The following is a 23,889-nucleotide window of genomic DNA, read 5'->3' on the forward strand; positions in this document are numbered from 1 at the left end:
TATCTGATTTTGGCTTCTATGTTCAGTTTGGTACATGTGTCAAATATTCATTGAGCCACATAATTCCATATTGTTCGAGTACTAAATTGAATATTAAACTAAACTCAATTACCAAATTGAACATTAAAATTAAACTTAGATACCAAATGATTTATTAACCCTAGAGAATCTGATTTTCAAATTATTAGGTGGCAGAAAATTTGTTTATTGTTTAAATTATAAATATTCTAGTACGGATAGAATATGATTTTAACATACTTTACAACTACATTCATATTTAATAAATATATATATTTTTTAAATTGTGATTCGGGCCGAATTAATGTATGATATCATTATGTTTTATGTTTACTAAAGTTTGATCCAATTCAAAATATAAGTTTAAAATTTTGTCTAAACTCGTCCATATTTGTAAAAACTAATTCAAGCTTGTTTTAGGCTAGATCATATATATATATATATATGTATATTTTAAAATATATATTGTTTTAAATTTAATAACTATTTTTTATACAAATGCCTAGAACTACCTATAATCCCTCCTCAACCCTTAAATAGGAGGATCAAACACATCTGAGCATGCTCGAACCTATATCTTCTGCACTGACAACAATATTTAATATTTTAGATTATTTTCTTTTGTTAAAAATTTAAATTTAGACAACATATTTTTAATGTTTACTTAGTATTCTATTATTCTATATTTAATTTTATGTGATATAATATATAAAAATAAAATATATATTATAAATTGATGTCGGGCCTTGAATATTAAAGCTCAAGCCTAACTATTATTTTAAACGGGCCTAATTTTTTATTCAAGCCCATTTTCGGACCTCATAGTTTTATCCAAGCGCTTCCATATTTCATATACGCTTTGGAGCTTGAGTGAAATCCGTTCCATAAATAGGTCTACTAAAATTCGAATACGAGCATTTATATCTTTCATTATTTTTATGTTGAGGCCTCCTACTAGCAAAAAAAATGAAAATAGCCCATTAATATTTTGGGTCTTATTACTTATTGGGATCAATAATGTCTAGTATTTGGGCTACAATATTTGTATATACAATTTGTACCAAGGTTGAGTTCTACAATTTGTATTTAATATCATGTTTAACATATGAATACGACGATATGACTTTTAAAAATTTTTCAATATGATAATATTCATCTTAAACACGTAATTATGACAAGTATTTATACATAAATTTAATGTTTAAAACTACCAATAGTCCCTCCTAATTTTAGGAGGATAATATGTTTTAACGCACTCGAACCTACATTCTTCTACACTGACAATAATGTCGATACCTATAGAGCTAAGACTTAATCGATAAATTTGCGTAAGTATTGGCTCAATTATTTTATTGATAATCCACTTGGTTGGTTCAGATTTCAAAGTTTGGACTTTCATGATAGGCGTCTATTTATCAATGGTAAACTGAAATTGAAATTTAAAAATATGGATTAATACATTATTTGGTACTTATATTTAGTTTAAATATTTAATTTGGTACAAGAGTTTTTTGTCCTAATTCAGCATTTAAGTTTGGCTTCAATGTTCAATTTGGTATCTGAGTTTTTTCAAATTGATACTCAAGTTTTTCTTTGTCCCATACAAGTACTTGAGTTTGACTTCAATGTTCAATTTGGACTACGTGATATTGTTTAGTTTGAGTATCAAATTGAACATTGAAACCAAATATAAGTACCAAATGGTATATTAACCCTAAAATATTAATACATATCCCTTTCGCACATTTACTCAACAATTTCGAAAGTGAACAACTAAGGATAATTAATCGATATTAATGTTTTTCATCAATTGTACATGATTTTGATTGATATAATAATAAATTTAGCCTCAAAGTTTACACGTTCTATCAACTTAGTCTTGATTTAACAAATTTAGCCAAAATATGGAAACACCAAGGGCTAATTTTTTATTATTATATCAGTCGAAATTATGTACAATTGGCGTAAGATATTAATGTTGTGATTAATTGTCCTTAGTTACTCACTTTCAAAATTCACAGAGATTAAATTGCTCCAATTTTTTTGAAAGTGACTAATTTATTCAATATTGAAATTGAGAAGGAGCGAAAAGATATTTTTATCTTTTTTTTTAAACATTAAATATAAATAATAATAATTAGCTTTTTATCTTTTTATCATATCTACTCTTTTGGATACAATACCTAGAACTACCCATAGTTCCTCCCCAACCTTTAATATCTATAAGTTACGAATTTAGTCACTGTACTCTAATTTAGTCATTTTCAGCCCGTGTATTTTCCAAATTTTAAAATTTCAATTATAACCCAAACGTAGGATTAAATTCATTAAGTTAAGTTTTGTTATTTTTAAAATATTATGTGGCAAACGTATTAGCACACGAATAATGTCATGACAATTTGTTTTTTCCATATAATACTTACGAAAAGTATAGGGACTACAATTGATCAAATTAGAAAGCAAAGACTAAATCCACAACTTATGCATAATACAGAATTTGACCTAACGAATTTAACTGCTACCATTACGATTAAGGCTGAAATTTTAAATTTCAAAAAATATGAAAATTAAAATTAATCAAATTAAAGTATAGCGATTAAATCTATAACTTACACATAATATATATGCTAATAACAGGATTTTACCAAATAATAATAAGCTGAAGCAAAGCCAGAATAATTTTTTAGGGGGACCCGAATGAAATTTTAATTTTTTTATAGTTTATATCTTTATAATTTTTAAAGGACTAAATCAATTTTTTTTATAATTTTAATGGACCAGAATGTAATTTTATCTTTACTAATTTAAAATTTTAAAAAATTTTAAAGAGTCTAAATAGTAATTTTTCATTTTAGGGGAGTTGGGGCCTGCCACCCTAGATTCGGCTCTGATAATAAGATAAGATGAGATTACAACCCAAAATTCAAAGTTAGGTTAAATGAAATGAAAGAAAATGCCAATGCACAATTACTATAACCAAACAAAGAGAAGTAGTTTATTTAAAGCAACTTCATATTTAATTGACCACTATATTTGACTTGTAAATTCACCTACCCTCAATCATCAAATAATATATAATTATTACTTGTAATGGCTTTTTTTTTTTACATTATAAAACGATAAAAATTAAATATGAATTTTGATTTTGTTCGATTTTATACATGAAATTTTGATTGAATTTAATTTTTTAAAAATTACTAACAATATTATCGAATTAACACTATTTTATGTTGGTATATTATATATAAAAACAATTATATCAATCCACTATGAAAATAAATGTATGTACCCATGATTTCTTTAAATTGCGTACAATTGAATTAAAATTAAAGTTTTATACGTATAATTGTACCAAATCAAAGCTCATATATCAAATTATAAATTAGATCAGAATTCATGTATAAATTTGATATTTATCCTTATTTTAAGCAAGCATACTTTTTTATGCAAACCCTTTTTTGGGTTTAATACTTTTGTCTAAATTCTTTCAAATTTCAAGTAAATCTTTAAACTTAAGCGAATAACCCGAACAGATTTAGATTTTACGGTATAATTCTTTTCCTCTATACATAACAATATTTTCTCTCTCTATGGTTAGTTTTTCAACTCTAACATAAATATTGCAAACATGATCTATTGGAGGGTAGAAGTCTTAAAAGAACAAGTTTCACACCTAATACAAATTATCCCACATGTATTCAATGAAATTCCATATGCTAATAAGTAGCACAAAGTCCCTTTAATTAGATGAGGAAGGTTACCTCCTTCGTCTTCTTTTCCTCTTTTCGGTGCCTATATTAAAATAAAACTTTGCACTGTTTTATTGAGTGATTTATGGTACATTTTGCTCGATCGAGTATATGTGATTGTTACGTATGAGTTTTGTTCTATTATATTTCGAAATTTTTTATATTTCTTTATTATTTGGACATATATTTATAATTAAACTCTCGAAATATGTGTTAGAGTTTGTATGACCTTTTATATCAGTACGGACTATATCGCACAAGTTGAACCTGTATAGAACTATATTTTTACTATTTGATTTTAATTAGAAAATAATTTTTTAACCTTAGTGAATTTCTTCTTCAAAAAAGAATTTTCACGTAAAATCTGCTACTCAAACCAAATACTATTTTTTTAGTTTAATTTATAATTAATCCTTGTATTAAAATAAAGAAGCATTAAAATTTAATACGGTCCAACAGATACTAATTTAAGATTTAATTAGCTAAATTAAGCATTATTTTTAACTCAAAGCACAAGCTCATGTGCGTAATTGTTCACCTAAATTATATGATAATGGGAAAATACATGAGCCACCAGCAGCATATCCATTCTCCACCGCCACAAATGTTGGCACCACCACATGTGCTGTTCCATTAATCATTATGGACCAACTCTTTTCCTAAATTATCTCACAGTTTCCTTAATTTTATGATTATTATGCAGTACTTGAAGGCATTCTCAATATATTAATTTACAAAATAATTTTTTTTTAAATATTGAGAATTGATTTTGTTGAATATTTTATATTTAGGATTAAATTGACAGAATGAGTAAACATTAGAGGACTAAATTTGTTATTAAACCAATAAAAAAATTCACATCAATTTTTCGTTATTCATTTTAATGGCAACTAAAATACTTGATTTCGAAAAGTTTAAAAAAAAATTCAATAATTTAGTGATTAAAATAGAATGAAAACAATAGTTTAATGACATTTTTTGCATTTTACCCTTTAAAATATTGACAAAATCTTATGCTCAAATGGAATTGATTGCACAAGTGTTTTATTCATGAAGTGTAAGATTACCTCTATTAATAAGATTATTGGAATGTAAGATCAATTAACACATTACCGAGTATGTTAAATTACCATGTTTGATCCATTTAGTTGTAATGTAATATATATTTGTTGTTTTATAAAAAATGCTTATAACTACTCATAGCTCTTCCCTAACCTAAAAATAGGAGGATAATGTGCTTCAGCACACTTGAACATAACTCTCTTATATCAATAATAATACTCATATCAATTAAGTTAAAACTCAATCGGTAGAAAAAATTATGGTTGAATTAATGCAATGATTAAAAAAAAAATGATGAATGATATGGAAATTGTCAGCCAGCAGAAACTTAGTGCGACATTGACGTTTAGAGTCCCATGGGGGAATGGCCATCAATATCTTAATCATCTTAGAAAATACCACACCACTTAATTACTTTAAGGAATTGAGTTTGGCACGCAATTGCTAATGTTGTTGATGCATGCATAGTGTAATTAACTCAATCTTTCAGCAGATGCTATGGCCATTTCAACTAACAATTTCAGGTCCCACACTATACCTGTCTAACTATAATTTGGATTCATTTAAATCCAACATTTTATTTGGCATTATTCATTTTCGTTTTACGGTTTATATTCAGAGTTCATGACTGCTTTTTTCAATAACATCGTCTTTAAGATCTGAACTTATGTCTCCCTTTAAGAATATACTGTGCGTTACCATTGCATTCAACACTCGTTGATGTTGAAATCTAACATTAGGTGTATATACATATATATATATTGAATGAAAAATCGAAAAGAATTGAATAAAACCCACACATGATATTCGCATATGGTGATAGGGACAAAGTAAAAAAAAAAAGAAAGTTTTAGTGGAGCCTAAAATGAGTAAAAAAATTTAAGTGACCAAAATGCAATTTCACCGTTATATTGATTTGTGATTTCTCAAAATTTAAAGAGCTATGTAGAGAATTTTCTATTTTGGGGACTAAGGCCATTGCTTGCCCCTCCCTCTGCCCATGCATGGTAAGACTAGAGCCCCGCATATCACAATTGCATATTATAAGACTTGAACCTAGAAAATTAAGGACCCAAGACCTCCAATTTAATTAAGGCATTTGGTCTAATATTTTTAAATTTATGTTTATTTTATGAACTCAAATAATTTAGATATATATTTTTAATTTTATGAAAATTGATAATTTTTTTTTTACTTTGTCAAAATTTAGTCACGGTAATTTATAACAATTGAGAAATTGGTCTAATTGTTGGTAAATACATGAACTTAAACTATTAATTTTTTGATAATTCGTTGCATATAAATTATTGAACTGATTGATTTCTAAGTCAATAATTTAACGATAAAATCTAACCATTTTTGTTCAATCGTATCAATTTCTGAATTTTCATAAAATATAAGATTATGATAAATTAAAACAGAGGAATTATTTTTTTCCAATTTTCGTACTTATAGGGATGGAATTTGAACTATTAATATTGAACCTAATTCTATAAACAAATGTTGGGTGCAATGGTAAAGCACATTACATTCCCAATAAAAGGCACAAGCTCGAGTTTTGGAGCCAACATTATTGAGAAAAATAGTCATGAACTTTAAACATAAATCGTAAAACTTCATCAAATATTACCTTTTTAATTTTAATTTAGTTACAAGATTTTTACAAATTTTATATACTTTTAGAAGTTGAGTGACTTTTTTAACTTGTTATGGATTTCTAGAAGCTCTCTAAAGGTGGTCCTTGCTTTGAACTCATACAATCACAACATCTTTAAGTTACTTTTGATTGATAATTTTCGATTTTTGCGATCATTATTTCAACATCTATTATTTTATTAGATTCGTCGGAATGCTAATAAGATTACTCATTAGTCATCAGCTCGTTTGAGTGGACCTTATTTCAAGCAAGCCCTCATGTTTATGATTATATCCTTTCTTACTTGTTGAGTTTTCTACAATTTCATGCTACTGATAATACCCGTGAAGAGAGGCTTTTAAGTTTGGTTGAATAGAGTGGGCTAAAGCCTCAGGTCTAATTTTGTCATCTTTTATAAAAAAAATTATATTTATAATTTATATATTAAATAATCAATCATTGTCACTAAATTTTAAATATTAAATCTTGGGTAAGTTTAGGGTTTTAGTCACTAAATTATGGACAAGTTTTCATTTTGGTCACTTAACTAAAAATGTTACAAATTGGTCATTGAACTATTCGGATATTTTTATTTAAGTCAGTGAACTATTCAAAAGTTTTTATTTAAGCCACTATGATGGAAAAAAAGTTTTCGATTAATACAGTTAGTGTGAACAAAGAAAGTCATATAACATCGATTTTAACAACCCAGCGATTTAAATAAAAACTTTTAAATAGTATAATGACAAATTAAGTGACCAAAACGAAAACTTACCCATAATTTAGTGACTAATGGTGTAATTTACCCTTTACTTTAACTATATAGAAATAAACACAATGAAAGAAAATACAAGGGAGAAATCTCAAACTTATATATGAACTTTGATTCAATGTACAATTTAATACATAAACTTTAATTTGGTACAATTATACACATGAAACTTCGATTGTGTTCAAATGTATACGTAAAACTTTAATCTTGATTCAATCCTATAAATTTAAAAAAATAAATACATCAATTTATCTTCAACGTACTCAAACGTATCTCCTCCTACTGCATTGACAACAATAAACATACCAGTCGAGCAATCCTACTTATTTAGAAGTCACTACAATTGCTTGAAGTACAAATATTTTTTCCTATTATTAGCAATAATCTACATCAATAAAAATCTAAAATTTTCACAAATTTCTATTTATAAATTAAAATTTCCTATTAAGAGTATACCAACTCATTAAACAACCCATCATATAAAAAGCCTCCACAATTCCAAATCCTACATCCTGCATTTGCATGTATTTGATCACATTTTTTCCCCTTCGTCTTAACCAAATTCCCATTTCAAATTTCCTTCCTTCATTGATTTTTATGTGTTTTTTTTTTAAATCTCTCTGCAACATATATCAGTTAAAGCTTCAACCTTTATACCCAAATACAAGATTTTGATTTTAAAAAGGCATCAGTCTTTGTTCTTTTGTGTATAAATCACGAGATTTGTTTGGTTTATAAGAAAATATTTTATTCCTGTTTGGAAGATTTTCTTCACCATTTTAAAGGGTGTCTCTGTTTTTCTTTCTTTCGTTTTATCTACCAATCAAGTGGTTTTGAAATTTTGATTTAAAGAGTTGCCCAATTGGATACGCAATCGTTGACGCTCTATAAAGTCTTGATTTCACCTCTTCGTTTCATTTTCCCGAGAAAATGTTGGACTTGACGGAAAATCCCAAGTTGGTAAGTATAATTTCTCTGGGTTTTCTTCATTTTTTTCCCGCTTATTTACTGTTCAATAGATTTTTGTTTTCATCATCATAATCAATCGTTTCATTTCTAATATAAATCCTTGAAAAAAATTTATCTTCGAATTTGGGGATAGGATTTGGCATCTTCCAATGAGATTTCAACACAAAAAATCTCAGTTTCGGATCATATAAGTGGGTTTCAATACACAGCTGATAAACCTGATAGCTTTGTTATCGACATGGATAGTTTCTCTCATGGAGGACTCAATAAAGAAATCAATCAAAACCCAAGAATCACAGTAAGTTTACTTTCTTTCTTTTTTCTGGGAAAATTTTCAAAACTGTATTTCTGAATTACACGTGTTTACAACTCAATAACACTGTTCATGCATGTGGGAAAATTTCAGTTTTTTTTTTTTAAATAATTTGCAGAAAAGCCTTTCTCGTAAAGGGTCTATGAGAGGGGACAAGAAGATTATAACTTCAAATTGTACAAATTCTAATGATAAAGACTCTTTTGTTGCCACTTCACCTAAAGGTACAAACTTTTAGCATTAATTGCTTAGGTGTTACCATTTGCTGGGTTTTTTTTAACTTTTCCCAGTAAAATTTTCCCAGAAAATTAAAAAAAAAGGGGAAATTTTGGCTATGTTATCAGTTTCCTAGTTAAATTCCTTGAATCGTTTAAATCTAACTTGTTAACAATAGGGTAGCTCTTAGGTAGTATTTAGCTAAGTTACTCAGAATTAAGCCTTTTTGCCGGATTGGGTTTTTTCCGGCTATATTTCCTAGCCCGTTTTCCGTCGAATATGTGTCGAAAACATGTACTCCGAACTAAATGAAGAACTGGAGCAATATAAGTATTTAGGGGGTAAAAGTATCATGGAGGCTATTGTACAGTCGGATTGCATTGTCCAGATAAAAATTCCATCCATCTCTACGGATGAGAATTAATCCTTGTTCTTACATATAAGGACTATTTTGCTCATTTTTTGAGTAGAAGGGGCAAAATTTAATCTGATTTCTAATACAGGGGCTTTCATGGTATTTTTACCGTATTTAGGGGTACCTGAATTTAAGTAATGCTGGTGCTTGGTGTTTAGTAAGCTATTGTCCTTTTCATTGATGTTCTTTGTCTTTGATTCATGTTTTCAATGTTTTCTTGCAACTTTTTGTGGTAAAAATTGCCTTTTAGTCTCCATAGTTTTAACTATTTTCTTCGATTTGGCGTCGAGTGATCGGATTGCAACTTCTCTGGTAGGGTCTAACACGGTTGAAAAGCCAACAACGGTCTCTGTAGGGTCTACCGATCGGACCAACAATCCACAAGTTCATCATCAGATCACCATTACAACCGGCAATATCAAAGCTCCCCCTGACAGCAGATTCAGTCTACTACGGAGAAGCAATTCCCGACGGTCTTCTTCCCCATGGGTACTCGATCCCAAGAGGATTCTCTTTCTCTTTGCCACCTTGTAAGTTTTCCAAAACCTATCATGTACAATTTCTATTTCAACAACTTCAATTTATTGAAACCAAAACTTTGCCGGGTTTTCCAACAGGTCGAGTATGGGAACGATTTTGTTGATATATTTCACATTGTCAATCGGCAAAACCGACGGAGACGAGAATGGTTTCGATTAGCTCATAGTCGGAACTATACACACCACCAACTTATTTGCTAATAGCAATACATCGCAACATAACATACAACACGGCGAGAAACCGAAATCGAAACCAACACGAGTGGTTGATAACGAGGCTCGTTTGAAGAAAAAAAGGAAAAAAAAAAAGGAGGAGGAATGTAAAAAGCTTATTATCAACCATTGCATTAAAGGTAGCAACAAATCTAGAAGAAGTTGCCAGCTTTTTTTTAGGCTCTTAGAGAAAAATTTTGGAGATGAGGACAATACATACTTCATTGTGACAAAGATGGAATTTTCCCTTTTTAATGTATGTATGTATGTATGTATGTATGTATGTATGCATGCATGTATGTATGTATGTATGTAAGAGATGAAAAGAACATGATATGTTTTTAATATTTTTTTGTGCTTCATAGTTTATGTATCCTTAGTTGACATATGAAATGGAGGATTTATACCATCTGCTGATACTCTTAACCTTTACTTCTCTGCCTTCATGCCATTCCTCCGTCAACCACCCTTATCTCCACTGAGACGTGTTTAAATTGTAAATTTTTTTTTTGTCTAAAATGATAATTGATTATTAGACCCGATGTAAAATTTTAGGCCTATTTTTTTTTAAAAATGGGTCTAAAATTTTGTTCAAACTCTATCCAATTTAAAAATGTTGAATCTGATTTTGGTTTGCTCGTATTAATTATAGTAGCAAAATTGACAATAAAACAAATTGTTAGACAATATCTAAACAATAACAATAAAATATTAGCAACGTAATAGCGACATGGCAGTAAACCAGTAACAAAATAGTTTATTCGGGTCGAGCCCAAACAAAAATTTTACATGAAGCTCGACCTGTTTAGAAAATAAACCTTATTTTTTGTTCAAGCCCATTCTTTGAATCTATATCTTTATTCAAATCCTCTCACTTTTCGACCGAATCTTCAAGCCTGGAAGAGTGATCCGACCCATAATTAGGTCTGCTTATGATAGTTGGATAACTATACTTGTATTTCAAGAGCAAATATGAATTTGACCAACTACAAAATAAAATTAAACTAGCGTAATCACTAATAAATAAAAATACGAGTAAGAATTTAGTTAAAATTTCATATATACTATTAGATATATAATATGACTAAAATATCGCAATTGTATATGATATAACTCAAACCTAGATGCTAATCAACTCAAGATTTGGTGTTTTGTTAAAAAAGGGCTTTACCGCAACACTCAAACCAGAGTATGAAGCTAAATACTAAGGATGGGCAAAGGAAAAAGAAACAAAAATATGCATGTCTGAGCCCGGGTTCGAACCGGGGACCTCTAGTGTGTGAAACTAGCGTGATAACCAACTACACCACCCAGACGATTAATGGTGGCTTTTCCATCTACAACTATAAAGATAAAAATAAAAGCAAATTGAATATAGAGATGTAATTAAATAATCATAAAAAAATATTTAAAATAAAATTTTGATGTAGTTAATGTTTTTGTGAAATTGATTTATCATTTGAGCAATTTTTTTGAATATTTATATTATCATTCTTCTGATAATTATATGTGAAAAAAATTCAGTGAAATATATATGTTTCGTCTTATTTCCTTTCGATTAATATACATGTTTTTGTTGTATATGTTAAGTCATTAATCTTAACCAAATATATTCTCGATTGGTGTTATGTATTGTAATTATTTTTTCATGGTTTGATGAAGTAGTAACTAAACTGATATAGTTGTACCTCTGTATTAAATACATAACAACGTGAAATAATTAAAACACGATATAACATGAAAATTATATAAATACATAAATATATCAAATTTACATATAATGAACTATTAACATAAAAAAATATAGAAATTCATAACAATTAGACATATATATTCTCTTTAAAAGTATGCTTAAAAGTCGTGGAGGGTGGTGCCAAGGGGGCAGACAGGGCTCTGGCCATCATTTAATAGGGGAAAATTGTAATTTTTACTTTCTAAAATGTATAAAATTATAAGTTAGTACATGGTAAAATTACACTTTTTTTTCTTCAAAAATGATAAACTTTTGATTTAGTCATTTAAAAATTATAAAGATATTTAATAATACAATAGTGAAATTGCATTTTAGCTCTTATAAAAACATCTAACTTAATTTCGATCCTTCTAAAAAATATTTTTGACTTTGCCACTAAAATCATGTAAAACGTGAGACGAATTGACTCACACTAACACACAAATTATTTTTTAAATCGAGTCTCTATGATAAATTAAGTGGAAAAAAGAAAAAAAAAGATAGCAAAAGGATGGACAAGAACCATTCATAGACCAATTCTAGAAGTAATTTAAGATATGATCGATAAAGAGAAATAAATGTATCAATGATAGATACAGAATATAAGAAATTAATAAGGGTAGACTATTGGTTCTTTTCACATGCAATGAGACAAAAAGAAAATATTTTCAATGTTCATTGATGTTTGCTGCTCGTACAGTGAATCTCATTCATTAACTGTCATTTTTAATATCATTTGTCACGTCACATATGAATTAATTGAAATCATGTTTAATCACCATCTTATTTAGACTTATGGCGATAGACCATTTGACTAATTACCCTTGACCCACTAATAGGGATGTGACACGTGATACCTCGAGATTGTAGCTAAGAATGTAAAAGTCCCCAACTCTGATTAGAAAAGGGATCCCTTATCTTCTTATTCTTCTTCTCTCTCTCCTCCTTCAACCTTCTTACCCAACTTAAATATCACCTTCACCTGAATAGCTCCCATGGTGGCTCTCCGTCTTGTGCTTAACGGGGTGAACTATCCAACTACACCATTATCTCCACCATGCCAGATTCAAGCATCAGCAACTATATTTGACTTCTTTAGACTGTTCGTTACAATGTTGTCAATATCGTATCAGAGGATATATTATTTTTATACTAATACTGGTACATACTAATATCTTTGAGTAAAATTATTACATATTAGATTTATAAATTTTTATTAAACTATCCTACTCATCAAAGTGAATTCCTAACCATGTCTTAGATGAGAATCAATTTGAAGGTTTTCCAAAACCCATATCATATTTCCTTGTTTTCAACCTCTAAAACAATAATAGCTAAGATTTCACCTTAAAAGACCCTTCAAAAAAACAAGAACATAGATCTACAAGGTTGCCTAAACCCATTATTGAGTGCACTAAAATATACGTACAACCTCTTAAATAGGATATTTACCGTTAATAGTAATGACAAGTTTTTTCCCCGTAGGTATTTTCCGAAGAGGTAAACAACTAGTAATGAGACGTGCTCCATTTCCATGAACAAGGATTGAACCGCCAACTACATGGTTAAGGAATGATCTAGCACACCATCCTTGATTCAAAACTTAGCCATTGCACTAAAATCATCGTACAACAATTTCCTACTTCTCTTACAAACAAAATTCCCTATTAACACTTCAAGATTTTTGTTTAAGGTTTAGAGTTTTTGAAAATGGTTTTCTACAATGTTTTTAGAATCATATTTGTGGTTGAATCGATCAAATCATTAAATTTCAATTTCATCGGTTTAAATTAAATAAATTGTTAAAAATTTTAAATAAATTAAAAAAATTTTATAAAATTTGTTTCAATCACCTGTTAACCATTTATCTTAACCCGATTCAATTAATTCGTATTGGTTCACGGGTCAATTTATTTTTTTGTTACTCTCCAAATCAATACCTCAAGTTCAATTAATTCAAATGGACAGTTAATTTTTTTTTTTTACACTTTTGAAAATAAATTTTTTTGAATTTTTTATAATTATTTTAAAAATTTTAAAATCAGGATCAAATTAAAAAAAATATAAACACATTAAAGGTTAAATTTATTGAATTTTTTAAAATTAAGATCAAATTAACTAAGGTTGTAAGTATCAATGTTAAATTTATTATTTCAAAGAAGCCGAGTACAATACCTTTAATTATTGAGAGCAATATCGATTGTTCGGTCAACATGTAAGGATGAATAAGAACCATACATAGGTAATGAGAGATAAATGTATGACTGATAGCTACAAAACATTTATAATATAAATATAATAAAATTATTAAGGGTGGGCTACGTTTCTATTTGGCATGCATTGAGACCAGAGATTGTTTTCAAATCTTCATTTATTGATGCTTGTTGGTGGAGCCCTTCCACAAATTTTTTTAGTGGGCCATAAATTAAATTATATATTTTTTTAAGATTAAAGTAAAATAAAAGTAATTTTTTTTTAATTTTTTGGATTAATGTACAATTTTATCATTTATTAGGGATTAAATTACAATATTTCCATTTAAGGGGAGGTTAAAACCCCTCCCTGTTTCACTTCTAAATTCGCCCCTGTTGTCTACCAAACAGTGTCAAGTTAAAAAGTTCAACATCTCGAAACCCTAAAACTCCGATCCTCTTTGGCATGTGCATGAGCATAGTGTCTCATGCCAACATAGCTCTCTTCACTACAATCTAACCATAAGAACTTGCACATAGCTCTTACAATAGCATCAAGAATAATCATGTAGCATAAGTGGGTAATGGTTGCATAAAGAACTATTTGCAGTGGTGGAGCTAGAAACTGTATATTTTTACAATGGTAAAAATATAATTTTATCATTTTAATAGTTTATATCTTTATAATTTTTAAAGGATTAAATCAAAATATTATCAATTTTGAGGGGCTAAAGCATAATTTTACTACTATTAATTTAAAATTTTATAAATTATAAAAAGTTTCTAGATGGGTGCTTGCTAGCCACTGGCTCCACCACTACTTATCAACTAGCCTACGAAAAGCATTTGTTTTATTGCAACCCAAAACCAAATGTATGCCTAAATATCATAATCCTTGTTTTCAATATGCAGCTCAGTGACTGTCTACTTAAAAGGTATTCGAGTTGAAAAAAAGAAGAATTTTTTAAAATCGAGATTAAATTGATTAAAATTGTAAGTATTGAGGATTAATTTTATTATTTTATCAATAAAAAATTGACAATTTTAGTATATCATTAGATATTTAACAATAAAATGACTAAAAATTATAGATTTAACAATGAAGTACACCAAGAGCATAACTTAGCTTAATTTTTAATACAAAATTAGACTGTTAAAATTTATCGTAGGTCTTTGTACTCTTCATAAATTTGGAATTTAGTCCTGTACTTTTTATTTCTAAGAGTTAGTCCCTCTACTTTTCATATTTCAAAATTCAAGTTAAGTTGTTAATATTGTTAAATTTTTTAGGTTAAACTCACTAGGTAGTGATGTAATTAAAAAATGACATTGTAACGAACTTGAATTTAACAAAATAATATCTAACAGTGCCACTAGTTGGACCTGAACTCTAAAATTTAAAAAGCAGAGAGACTAAATTTCTAGAAATAAAAGTACAATAATTAAATTCCAAAATTTTGAATAATATAAGGACTTATGATAGATTTTAACCAAACTAAAAAATATATTTATATTTCAATTTTTTTTTTCAAATATTGAAATTAAATCTGGAATTTTACAAAAATGCCACTTATAGTTGACCAAATAAATAGCTTCTTTATTAAAACATCATTAAAATATGGTTTTAAAAGCAAAATATAAAAAGTAAAGGGGGTTTAATTTTACTACTTTATCTTTTAGATCCATACACATTAAAATATGCTAAAAATAGGATTGAATGTGCATAGGCTCACATGGAGAAAGTGTCTACCACCTACTCAAAGATGTAGAGCATAAAAATATGTTGGGGTTTTGGTTAAAATCACAATTTAGTAACCCTAAACCAAAATAAGAAAAATGAAATTTTTAGGGTTTAAAATGGAAAAAACCCAACTTTTGAATCATTATTAGAGGTGATCATGGGTCAGTTGGGCCGGATTTGGGCTAGCTTCAATAGAATTTTAGGTTCGTTTTTTAGACTTAATTCGAAAATAGGTCTAAAATTTTGTCTAAGTTCAACATGGATAAAAATGCTACAATCCGAGCCTAACCTGCTCGTATTAAAATACATCAAATACACTAAAAACATTAAAATAAATTTTTCCCAACAAATTAAAAATAAATTAAGAAAATATTAATATTTAAATAACATTAAGATAGATGCAACTTAACAAGCAAATATCTTTAAAATAGTAGCAATATAATAACAAAATGACTCCAACACAACAAAAAGCAACAGATTTTTTTTTTTGTAAATTTGGGCCGAGCTTGGGCCAAAAAAGCTTACCCAATGCTTGACTCATTTAAAAGGCGGGCCTTTTTTTGTCCAAGTTCATTATTCGAACCTATATTTTTTCCCAAACTCTTTTAATTTTTAAACTGGCCTAACTTGCCCATGATTATGTCCGATCATACTATATATTTAGTCTTGACATTTCAATTCCTTAATTATATTTTTTCACATCAATATCAAACTTTTAAAAATATTGACCCACCACTTTTTTTTCAGAACATTTCTTTCCATTGGAATTCTCTAAATTATGCATGTGTATGGATTGAATTAATGTTAGGTGCACTAGTTAGGGACGAAATTAGAAAAAAAAGAAAGTGAGAGGGGTTTGATTTATGAATTTTCTGAAAAGCCAAAAATATAAATTTCTCTTTGTATTAACATAAAATTTTCATTTTATTGTTGAATTAACTTTAAAAGGACTATTTGGGTAATTTAGGAGGATTAGGAAGACGATTCAAATTTGAACTTTGGAATTGGATTAGTAATTTAACTAATCAGGCTATCGATTCGTTGATCCGAATTATTCAATTTAAAAATATTAAAAAAAACTCAATTTAATTGTTGATTTCAATCTATCAATTTTTGTTCTAATCTATTTAAAGTCATTTTCTAGACCAGTATGGGGATCAATCCAATTTACTTCAAACATTATTAAAAAAAATAGATAAAAAATCTCCAATTATAGGATAATTATGAAATTGGATAAGGACACAAATATGATTGACACCATGATAAGATGTTCTATCCTTAACACTAGACATGTAGACAACTACATGAGATTAAGACAAAAGACCAAAGAATCTTTTTTCATTAATGCCCTCAACTACCCATCAACCTAGTTAGACCACCAGAGCTCCTCTATCTGTCATTCAACTTACTACCCATTCTTACATATTTTATTTATGTTTTCATCCAAACACATGATCTAATCATTTCCCCTCATTGGCTCTGTTTACTTCATTTCTAAGGTCCCTAATTAATTATCTCCCTTCCCTTCAATCTTCAAAACTCCATTAATGGCTGACTCTCAACATTCCTCTTCTGGTAAAACTTATGTCAACTCTCAAGGTACCTCTCAAATACTCTTTCTTTCTCACTTTTAGATCTTTGGGTTTTGATTGTATGCATGTATGTATGTATGTATGTATGTATGTATGTATGTTATGGGTTATGGATACTCTTAAGCTTTGGTATTTTTTTTTATATTACAGAATTTAGTTCAGAGGAGGAAACAAGTGAAGAATCAAAGCTTAAATTCTCTGAAGATGAGGAAACACTTATAATTAGGATGTTTAATCTGGTTGGAGAGAGGTAAAGTCTCTTTAATTTTTGGGTAAATTGCACTAGTAGTGACTCAATTATTAGTAAATTTATTTTTTGGTCAACCAACTATGAAAACTTACAAAATAGTTACTCAACTATTTTTTTTTATCATCCAACTATTTTGAATTTTTGGATATTTTCATTTTTAAGTTAGTCAACTAGTAACCAAAAGAGACAAACTCAATGACCAAAAAAGAAATTTGCCAATAGTTGGGTGTCCAAAAAAAAGAATTTACTAATAGTTGGGTGACTACTAATGTAGTTTACCCTTAATTTTTTGAGTTAAATATGCCATAAGTCTCTATACTTTTCAAAATTTTGAAATTTAGTCTTATTTTTTAGTTTCAAAATTCGGGTTTAGCTGTTAACATTATTATATATATATTTAGATTTGTTAGTATACTATTTTGAAATTTAAAAAAAAATATTTTAATATTTATGTAATTAAGAAAATATCGTTATAATAAACTTAAAATTAAGAAAATAATTTTAAAAATTTTAAAAATTAAACTTGAATATTAAAATTTAAAAAGTAGAAAAATTTAATTTCATATTTTAGAAAAGTACAAAAATTTATAATATATAGGAAGAAATCACTGCTGACACTGTTGCCGGAAAGGTAATAAAATCTGACAAGACTTTTTATTAACAGGTGGGCTTTAATTGCTGGAAGAATCCCTGGTAGAACAGCTGAAGAAATTGAAGAGTACTGGAATACCAGGTATTCAACGAGTGAATGAGAAAAAAAAAGGACATTTTTAAAGAAAGGGGCAAAATTTGAGGGACTGGATGGCAATTATGGGCAAGAGAGCAATGATGGGTATTTGTTGTAGTCACCAAAAAAGGGTCAAGAATATGGTATAATCGGTTCAACCCGACTTAGAAAATTGAGCATTGTTGTTTGATGTTTTGGGGTTTTCTCTTGTTTTGATGAACTTTTACTATGGGGGGGATGTCTCCGTGGCTTTATATATACTTTCAATAGCCCAAGGATGTTTCTTAGTTTATTATGTGTGTTTTTTATCCATTTAGTCTTCAAGTTTTAATTTTTCAGCATTTGGGAATGAAATTGTACAAAAAGCAAAAATGCTTGAATCATAAATTTGAGGGACTAAACTACAATTCTACTAATATGTAATTTCATAAAATTTTAATCACAAATCAGCCATTTTGAGGGACATATCCTTGATATCATGTTTATCATTGGAATATCTACAATTTTTTGTAAAATTTAAACATTGAATACCCAAATCTACTAAATATCCACATTTAGAAAACATAGTATTTTTCAATAACAATTTCTTTTAAAAATTGAAATATTCGAAATATTCAAATCTAAATTCGTTATTTGTATAATTGTTGCCTAAACTTTTTTTTTTGTCCAAGTTAGTCTTTAAACATAGTAATTGTTTTCACATTAGGACTTAAACTATAAGGCTTTCAAGGAAATATTAGGGACTAACTTGGACAAAAGAAAAAGGTTCAGGCCCCAATAATAATTGCCAAATTCAAGAATTAACTTGGACAAAATATAAAAAAACATTCATGCCTCAATGTGGTAATAATTACCAAGTTCAAGAATTAACTTGGATAAAAAAAGATTCAAGACGCAATGTGAGAGTATTTGCCGAGTTCAAACCTCAAGAAATGTATTAGACCAACTTTACAAACAATAACTAGTTCCTTGTTAGTCCAGCTATAGACATGATTAATACATACTTGAATATAAAATGAGATTATCTGTTTTCTAGTACAAATGATCAGAGAGAGGACTACAAAACATGCAGCATCAACAATTTTATGCCTCTTTTGATCCAAGTAGGTGAGTTAATAATGATAAATACCAGTTATGATATCTACTCAACGACCAGCTTATATCCCCCTGCGATTATACGTTACTCTGCTTGTAAAGCTTGGTGTCGAGCACTTGCTTACCGCACATCGCGCATACGCCTGCACAACATGAAATGCCCCCTGAGAGAGACCACACGCACACAAAACATCATGAAAAAACAATGAAATGGCTAGATTGAGACCTTTGGAATAAGCACAAGTGTGACAGTACTTGGCATCTTGATGCACTTGCTGCTTGCAAATGATGCACTTTGTATTTCCATAAGGTGTCCATCTGCAAACAATGGATTTCAAATCTAAACATAGACATACAAAAAACGAAATCCCCAGAATCATACGTGAAAATTAGATGGGACAACTCGGCCTTATAAGAGCACTGCATAGTTTTTTTCGTTACAAGTAAGCAATTATGTTACAATGGGGGGAACAGGGAAGAAATTTACAAACACAGTTTGCCACCGAGCCAGTAGCGTGATTGGTGAGCATTGCATAGTTAATCAACATACAGACACAAGAGGGAACCACATATTCAAGTTACTGCACAAATGACAAAATTAATGGTAAAAGTATTATGGAGACTTCTGTAGTAGGAGTGAGATTGCATTTTGCCTCCTTTACTCAAAAAATGGGCAAATTAGTCCCTGTACATTAAATTAAAGAGCAATGGTCTTTTCTGTTAAAAATTTCATCTATTTCTACTAATAAATAAGAGTGTAGCTGACAAAATAACCAAACAATTGCATGTGGTGTGTCATATATACCTCAAGCTGACATACATGGACCAATTTCTAAAGGTAGAAATAGATAGAATTTTTAACAAAAGGTCCAATTTGCTCTTTAATCTAACCAACAAAGACTAATTTGCTCTACTTTTTAATGAAGGATACAAAATGCAATTTAGCTCCTAGTATAAGGGCCTCCAAGGTACTTTTACCAAAAATTAATAGCACAGCTGAAAGCATAAAACCCAAGTTTTGTTATAGACCAAACCCAGAAAACGAGCACTAAAATAAAATTATTTTCGCAATGTCAAAGAACCCTAAACCCCAAATTCTAAACTCAGAAGAATTATCAATAATTTACACTAATAATCAAGTCATGCTTTAAAGAAATTATCTGACCAACAAGTTATTGCTACAGCTCAAATTAAAATTTCTGCCGGATTAAATAAAAAGAAACCCAATTGCTTATGTTTTGCAAATTTGTAAATGAACTTTGTAAAACTTGAAGAAGGAGGGCAAAAAAAAAAAAACAATTAAAAGAAAGAAACAAAGACCTGTGCTTTTTCGATAGGAGTTTATTCTCGTTAACTTTCCGGCCACCGCTTTCGGTGGTGTTGCTGGCGCCTTCCTTCCACTTATCTGGCACTATCACCTTTGATAGCTTCTTCTGACCTACAAATGAAATTAATCAAACCCATCAGAAATTTTCAGATTAGATCAAATTAAACAAAAACTAGTTTAAATTAATTGCAGAGTAAGAAAAACTTACACTTCTCGCACACCATTGGAGTTGATGGCTTTTTTCTGCAAATTTTCCCCTTTCTGTATTTCGAAACCGAAACCGAAACCCTAGGAATTTTGGGAGTTTAATTTAAGGTTTAAACCTGTTTCGGCCCCTTTAGTATAATGAAATTCTCACTTTGACCCTTTTATTTTCTTTTTTCACTTGGCCACTTTACTTGTATTCGGTCCATTAATCATTTCCATTAAAACAAACGGCATAATAACCTTTTTGGCCCTCAAATTTTACAAAAAAAATTTATTTTAACCCTATATTTAATTTTTTTCTCTTTTAGCCCTTAAACTTGTATTTTTTTTATCAAATCACTCTAAAATAGATGGAAAAGTCTGTACCTATTAATTTTGCTGACATGGCATACATGTGAATTATCACTTAGATGACACATAAGTATTTAATTAATTTTAAAAAATGTAAAAGTATTAAAAATATATATTTAATTTAATAATTTTTCACTGTTTGCTCTTTATTATCTACGTAACTCTATATAAAAGGAACCTCCCTTTATTCACAATTCTTTTTCTTTTTGCATTATAAAAAAAATGGTAAAATTCAATTATGATTATTTATTATGCGAAAATTTGAAATTTAGTCCTTGTACATAGTTATATATAATTTGAAAATAATTTTTTAAATCTAAAAAATAGGTAGATTAAATTCTTAAAAATTGTGGAGTGTGCCTCGCATTTTGGACGAAACAGAGTTGAATCATCACGAGGAAGAGCCAACATCCCGATGACGCGACATGTGACATCCCAATGAGCTAATAAACGACGTCACGAAGTGGCGACGTGTCCCCCACTAGACTGAGTTTCTTCTCTTAGTTAAACTTATTTATCTTTATCCAGTCGAACTCTAATAACTCTAGGGATATTTTAATCATATTAGCCTATGAATTTCAGCCTATAAATAGGGCTTTTAGCAACTCTTCAACAACTTAACAAAAGAGAGTTTAAGGGAATTTTGTGTTTCAACCAGAGCGCTTTGTATTTTTCGGGATTTAAGGGTTTTGTTTTGTTTTTTCTCCATCTTATACTTTTTTCGGTTATTTGCCATTTAGTGAAGTTTTCTTTACTCATAAATTTTTATCCTCTTTGGAACAGTTTTTTACATTAATATTTGTGTCTAATTTTCTCTATTTGTTCTTGTTCGTTGCTTAATTCGGATTTATCCTCGATAAAAATAAAAATAAAAGTAAAAGAAGTAAATTTCAACAATTGGCTATACAAAATGTTGATTCATGCATATGATCATGGCATCCGAATCTCAACATTTTATAATGATTTTCTTTGTAAAAAAGGCTATGTGTTTCCTACTAAGAGACAGCTGCACCTAACGTGACTGCAACACTAATCATCAACCTTAGAAAAAAAAAATCTCAAATATTGTGATTTTTCAAAAGAAAAAAATATTTTTTTTTCTAGTTATATCTCTTCCCTAACCTCATCAATAGAAGGATCGTTCGTTTTATTGTGCTTGAACCTATATTTTTTTACATTAACGATATTATTCATGTCAATTAAATTAAGACTCATTCGGAAAAAAGCTGTATTAAATTGCAAATAGAGGTGGTAGAGTAGAATATATACATTATAGGGCAAATTGAGAGGAAGATATTGTTAGAAAAAAATCTTTATATTAAAAGATATTTTCAATCCATGTGAGTTGCACGAAAGATCAATTAAAATTTCTTGACAGATATGAAAGATTCGTTTATGTTTAAACAACAAAAAATGGGTTAAATTCTTTTTTAGTCCCTATATTTTAAAATTTTTAAATTTCAGTCCTAACTAAACGGTATTTGTTAAATTCATTAAGTTATGCTGATTCTTTTTTTCTTTCAAAATCCTATGTATACGTCAAGATTGGAATTTCGAAATTAGAAAAAGTATAAGAGAACATAGACTGATACTACAACTTTACACATAGTACAAGAGTAATAATAGAATTTAGCCGCTACCATTTGTGTTAGGATTAAAATTTTTAAAATTCAAAAAATATAAAGACTAAATCTATCATTTATGTATAATATAAGGACTAATAATGGAATTTTACTATAAAAAAGATTCTTCTAACATATAAGAACAAGCTCAACACCACAGCTTACTCGCTTCACAACAATATTGTCACAAATCATATAAGCTTTCTTAACCAGCCATACCATCCAATCTTTGTCTTACTTTTTGTCTTCAAGCCGTCATTTCCTTCATTTTGAGGTTTCTTAAAAAAAAAACAAAGAAATTACATTCTGTTCTTTGTCCAGTATCATGGCTACCAAGATCAAAAGGTTATACAAGAAATTCAAAAACATTTCACGAATTTTTGGTAAGGTCCTTTACTTACTGTCTTTGAACATGTTTCATGGGTTACTTTTGTTCATAGTGTTGGGTTTTTTTGAAAATGGCATTTTGTTGTTGTTGTTGTAGCTGTGAAGGAGAAAAATATGGAAATTGGGTACCCTACAGATGTTAAACATGTTACTCACATTGGTTGGGATACCCCTTCCCACAGTACTGCACCGAGTTCGGTATACATTCTCTATTACGTAACTAGTTTCAATGTCTTGAAGGATCTTTAACTTGTTTTGGGAAAAGTTTTTAAAGTGTCGTCTGCCAAGAGTTAATGGATCCTTCAATGGTAGAGGTATTATGTTAGGGGTGCCTATGTTTGGTTTTATCTCGGGTTTTGTTTTTTAATTGATCCATGGAGAGACTTAACAGGTTTACAAAATGGGAGTGTCTCGCAAGTTTAAATCCGTACCCTTATATACCATTTGAGCTAGTCAGTTGACAAACCCCAAAAATAAAACTGAGCACAGATAACCCGGACACAATACTTCCATCGTTGATGGGTTCATCAACTCCCAGTGAACAATACTTTGAAAATTTCTACCAAAATGAGTCCGACTTCCCCCGACAAATTTGTATAGGTATCTTTAATTTTTGTCTTGACATATAGTACTTAAATCTATGCAGGAGAATGAATTCAATACTAGGGGTTCTAATTTTATTTCTCTTTCAACATGGTCCTCTCAAGGTGCGTTTCACTTTACCTTGTGAATTATATTGGTCTCGAACTTAGCAATTGGATTCA

At 29.1% G+C, this 23,889-nt stretch overlaps 3 protein-coding genes and 1 non-coding gene across 5 annotated transcripts; 2 read left to right on the forward strand and 2 right to left on the reverse strand.

The window, feature by feature from the left end:
- Positions 1–7,693: 7,693 nt before the first annotated feature.
- On the forward strand, positions 7,694–10,311 carry LOC121230910 (uncharacterized). The gene is made up of 5 exons (XM_041116458.1): positions 7,694–8,197; positions 8,340–8,504; positions 8,638–8,743; positions 9,467–9,680; positions 9,768–10,311. Exons 1-5 carry the CDS (start codon positions 8,168–8,170, stop codon positions 9,847–9,849), a joined length of 597 nt encoding a protein of 198 aa, XP_040972392.1. The 5' UTR covers positions 7,694–8,167; the 3' UTR covers positions 9,850–10,311.
- Positions 10,312–11,144: 833 nt separating this feature from the next.
- On the reverse strand, positions 11,145–11,218 carry TRNAV-CAC (transfer RNA valine (anticodon CAC)). The gene has a single exon. It is a non-coding gene; the product is annotated as a tRNA-Val (tRNA).
- Positions 11,219–16,903: 5,685 nt separating this feature from the next.
- Positions 16,904–18,428, forward strand: LOC121230911 (MYB-like transcription factor ETC1). Its single transcript, XM_041116459.1, has 3 exons — positions 16,904–17,166; positions 17,310–17,409; positions 18,074–18,428. Exons 1-3 carry the CDS (start codon positions 17,115–17,117, stop codon positions 18,159–18,161), a joined length of 240 nt encoding a protein of 79 aa, XP_040972393.1. The 5' UTR covers positions 16,904–17,114; the 3' UTR covers positions 18,162–18,428.
- A 616-nt stretch (positions 18,429–19,044) lies between these two features.
- Positions 19,045–20,958, reverse strand: LOC121230912 (cysteine-rich PDZ-binding protein). Of its 2 annotated transcripts, none has more exons than XM_041116460.1 (4): positions 20,767–20,958; positions 20,552–20,669; positions 19,458–19,549; positions 19,045–19,374 (listed from the first exon to the last, which is right to left on the reverse strand). In XM_041116460.1, the coding sequence occupies exons 1-4, from the start codon at positions 20,780–20,782 to the stop codon at positions 19,310–19,312; spliced, it is 291 nt and encodes a 96-aa protein (XP_040972394.1). In that variant the 5' UTR covers positions 20,783–20,958; the 3' UTR covers positions 19,045–19,309. The 2 variants fall into 2 exon arrangements, with proteins under 2 accessions (XP_040972394.1, XP_040972395.1); XM_041116461.1 differs by having other exon boundaries at positions 19,045–19,395; positions 19,487–19,549; positions 20,767–20,934.
- Between the last annotated feature and the right edge of the window lie 2,931 nt (positions 20,959–23,889).

The sequence above is a fragment of the Gossypium hirsutum genome, chromosome A06 (assembly GCF_007990345.1).
Source record: "Gossypium hirsutum isolate 1008001.06 chromosome A06, Gossypium_hirsutum_v2.1, whole genome shotgun sequence".
Classification (NCBI taxonomy): Eukaryota; Viridiplantae; Streptophyta; class Magnoliopsida; order Malvales; family Malvaceae; genus Gossypium; species Gossypium hirsutum.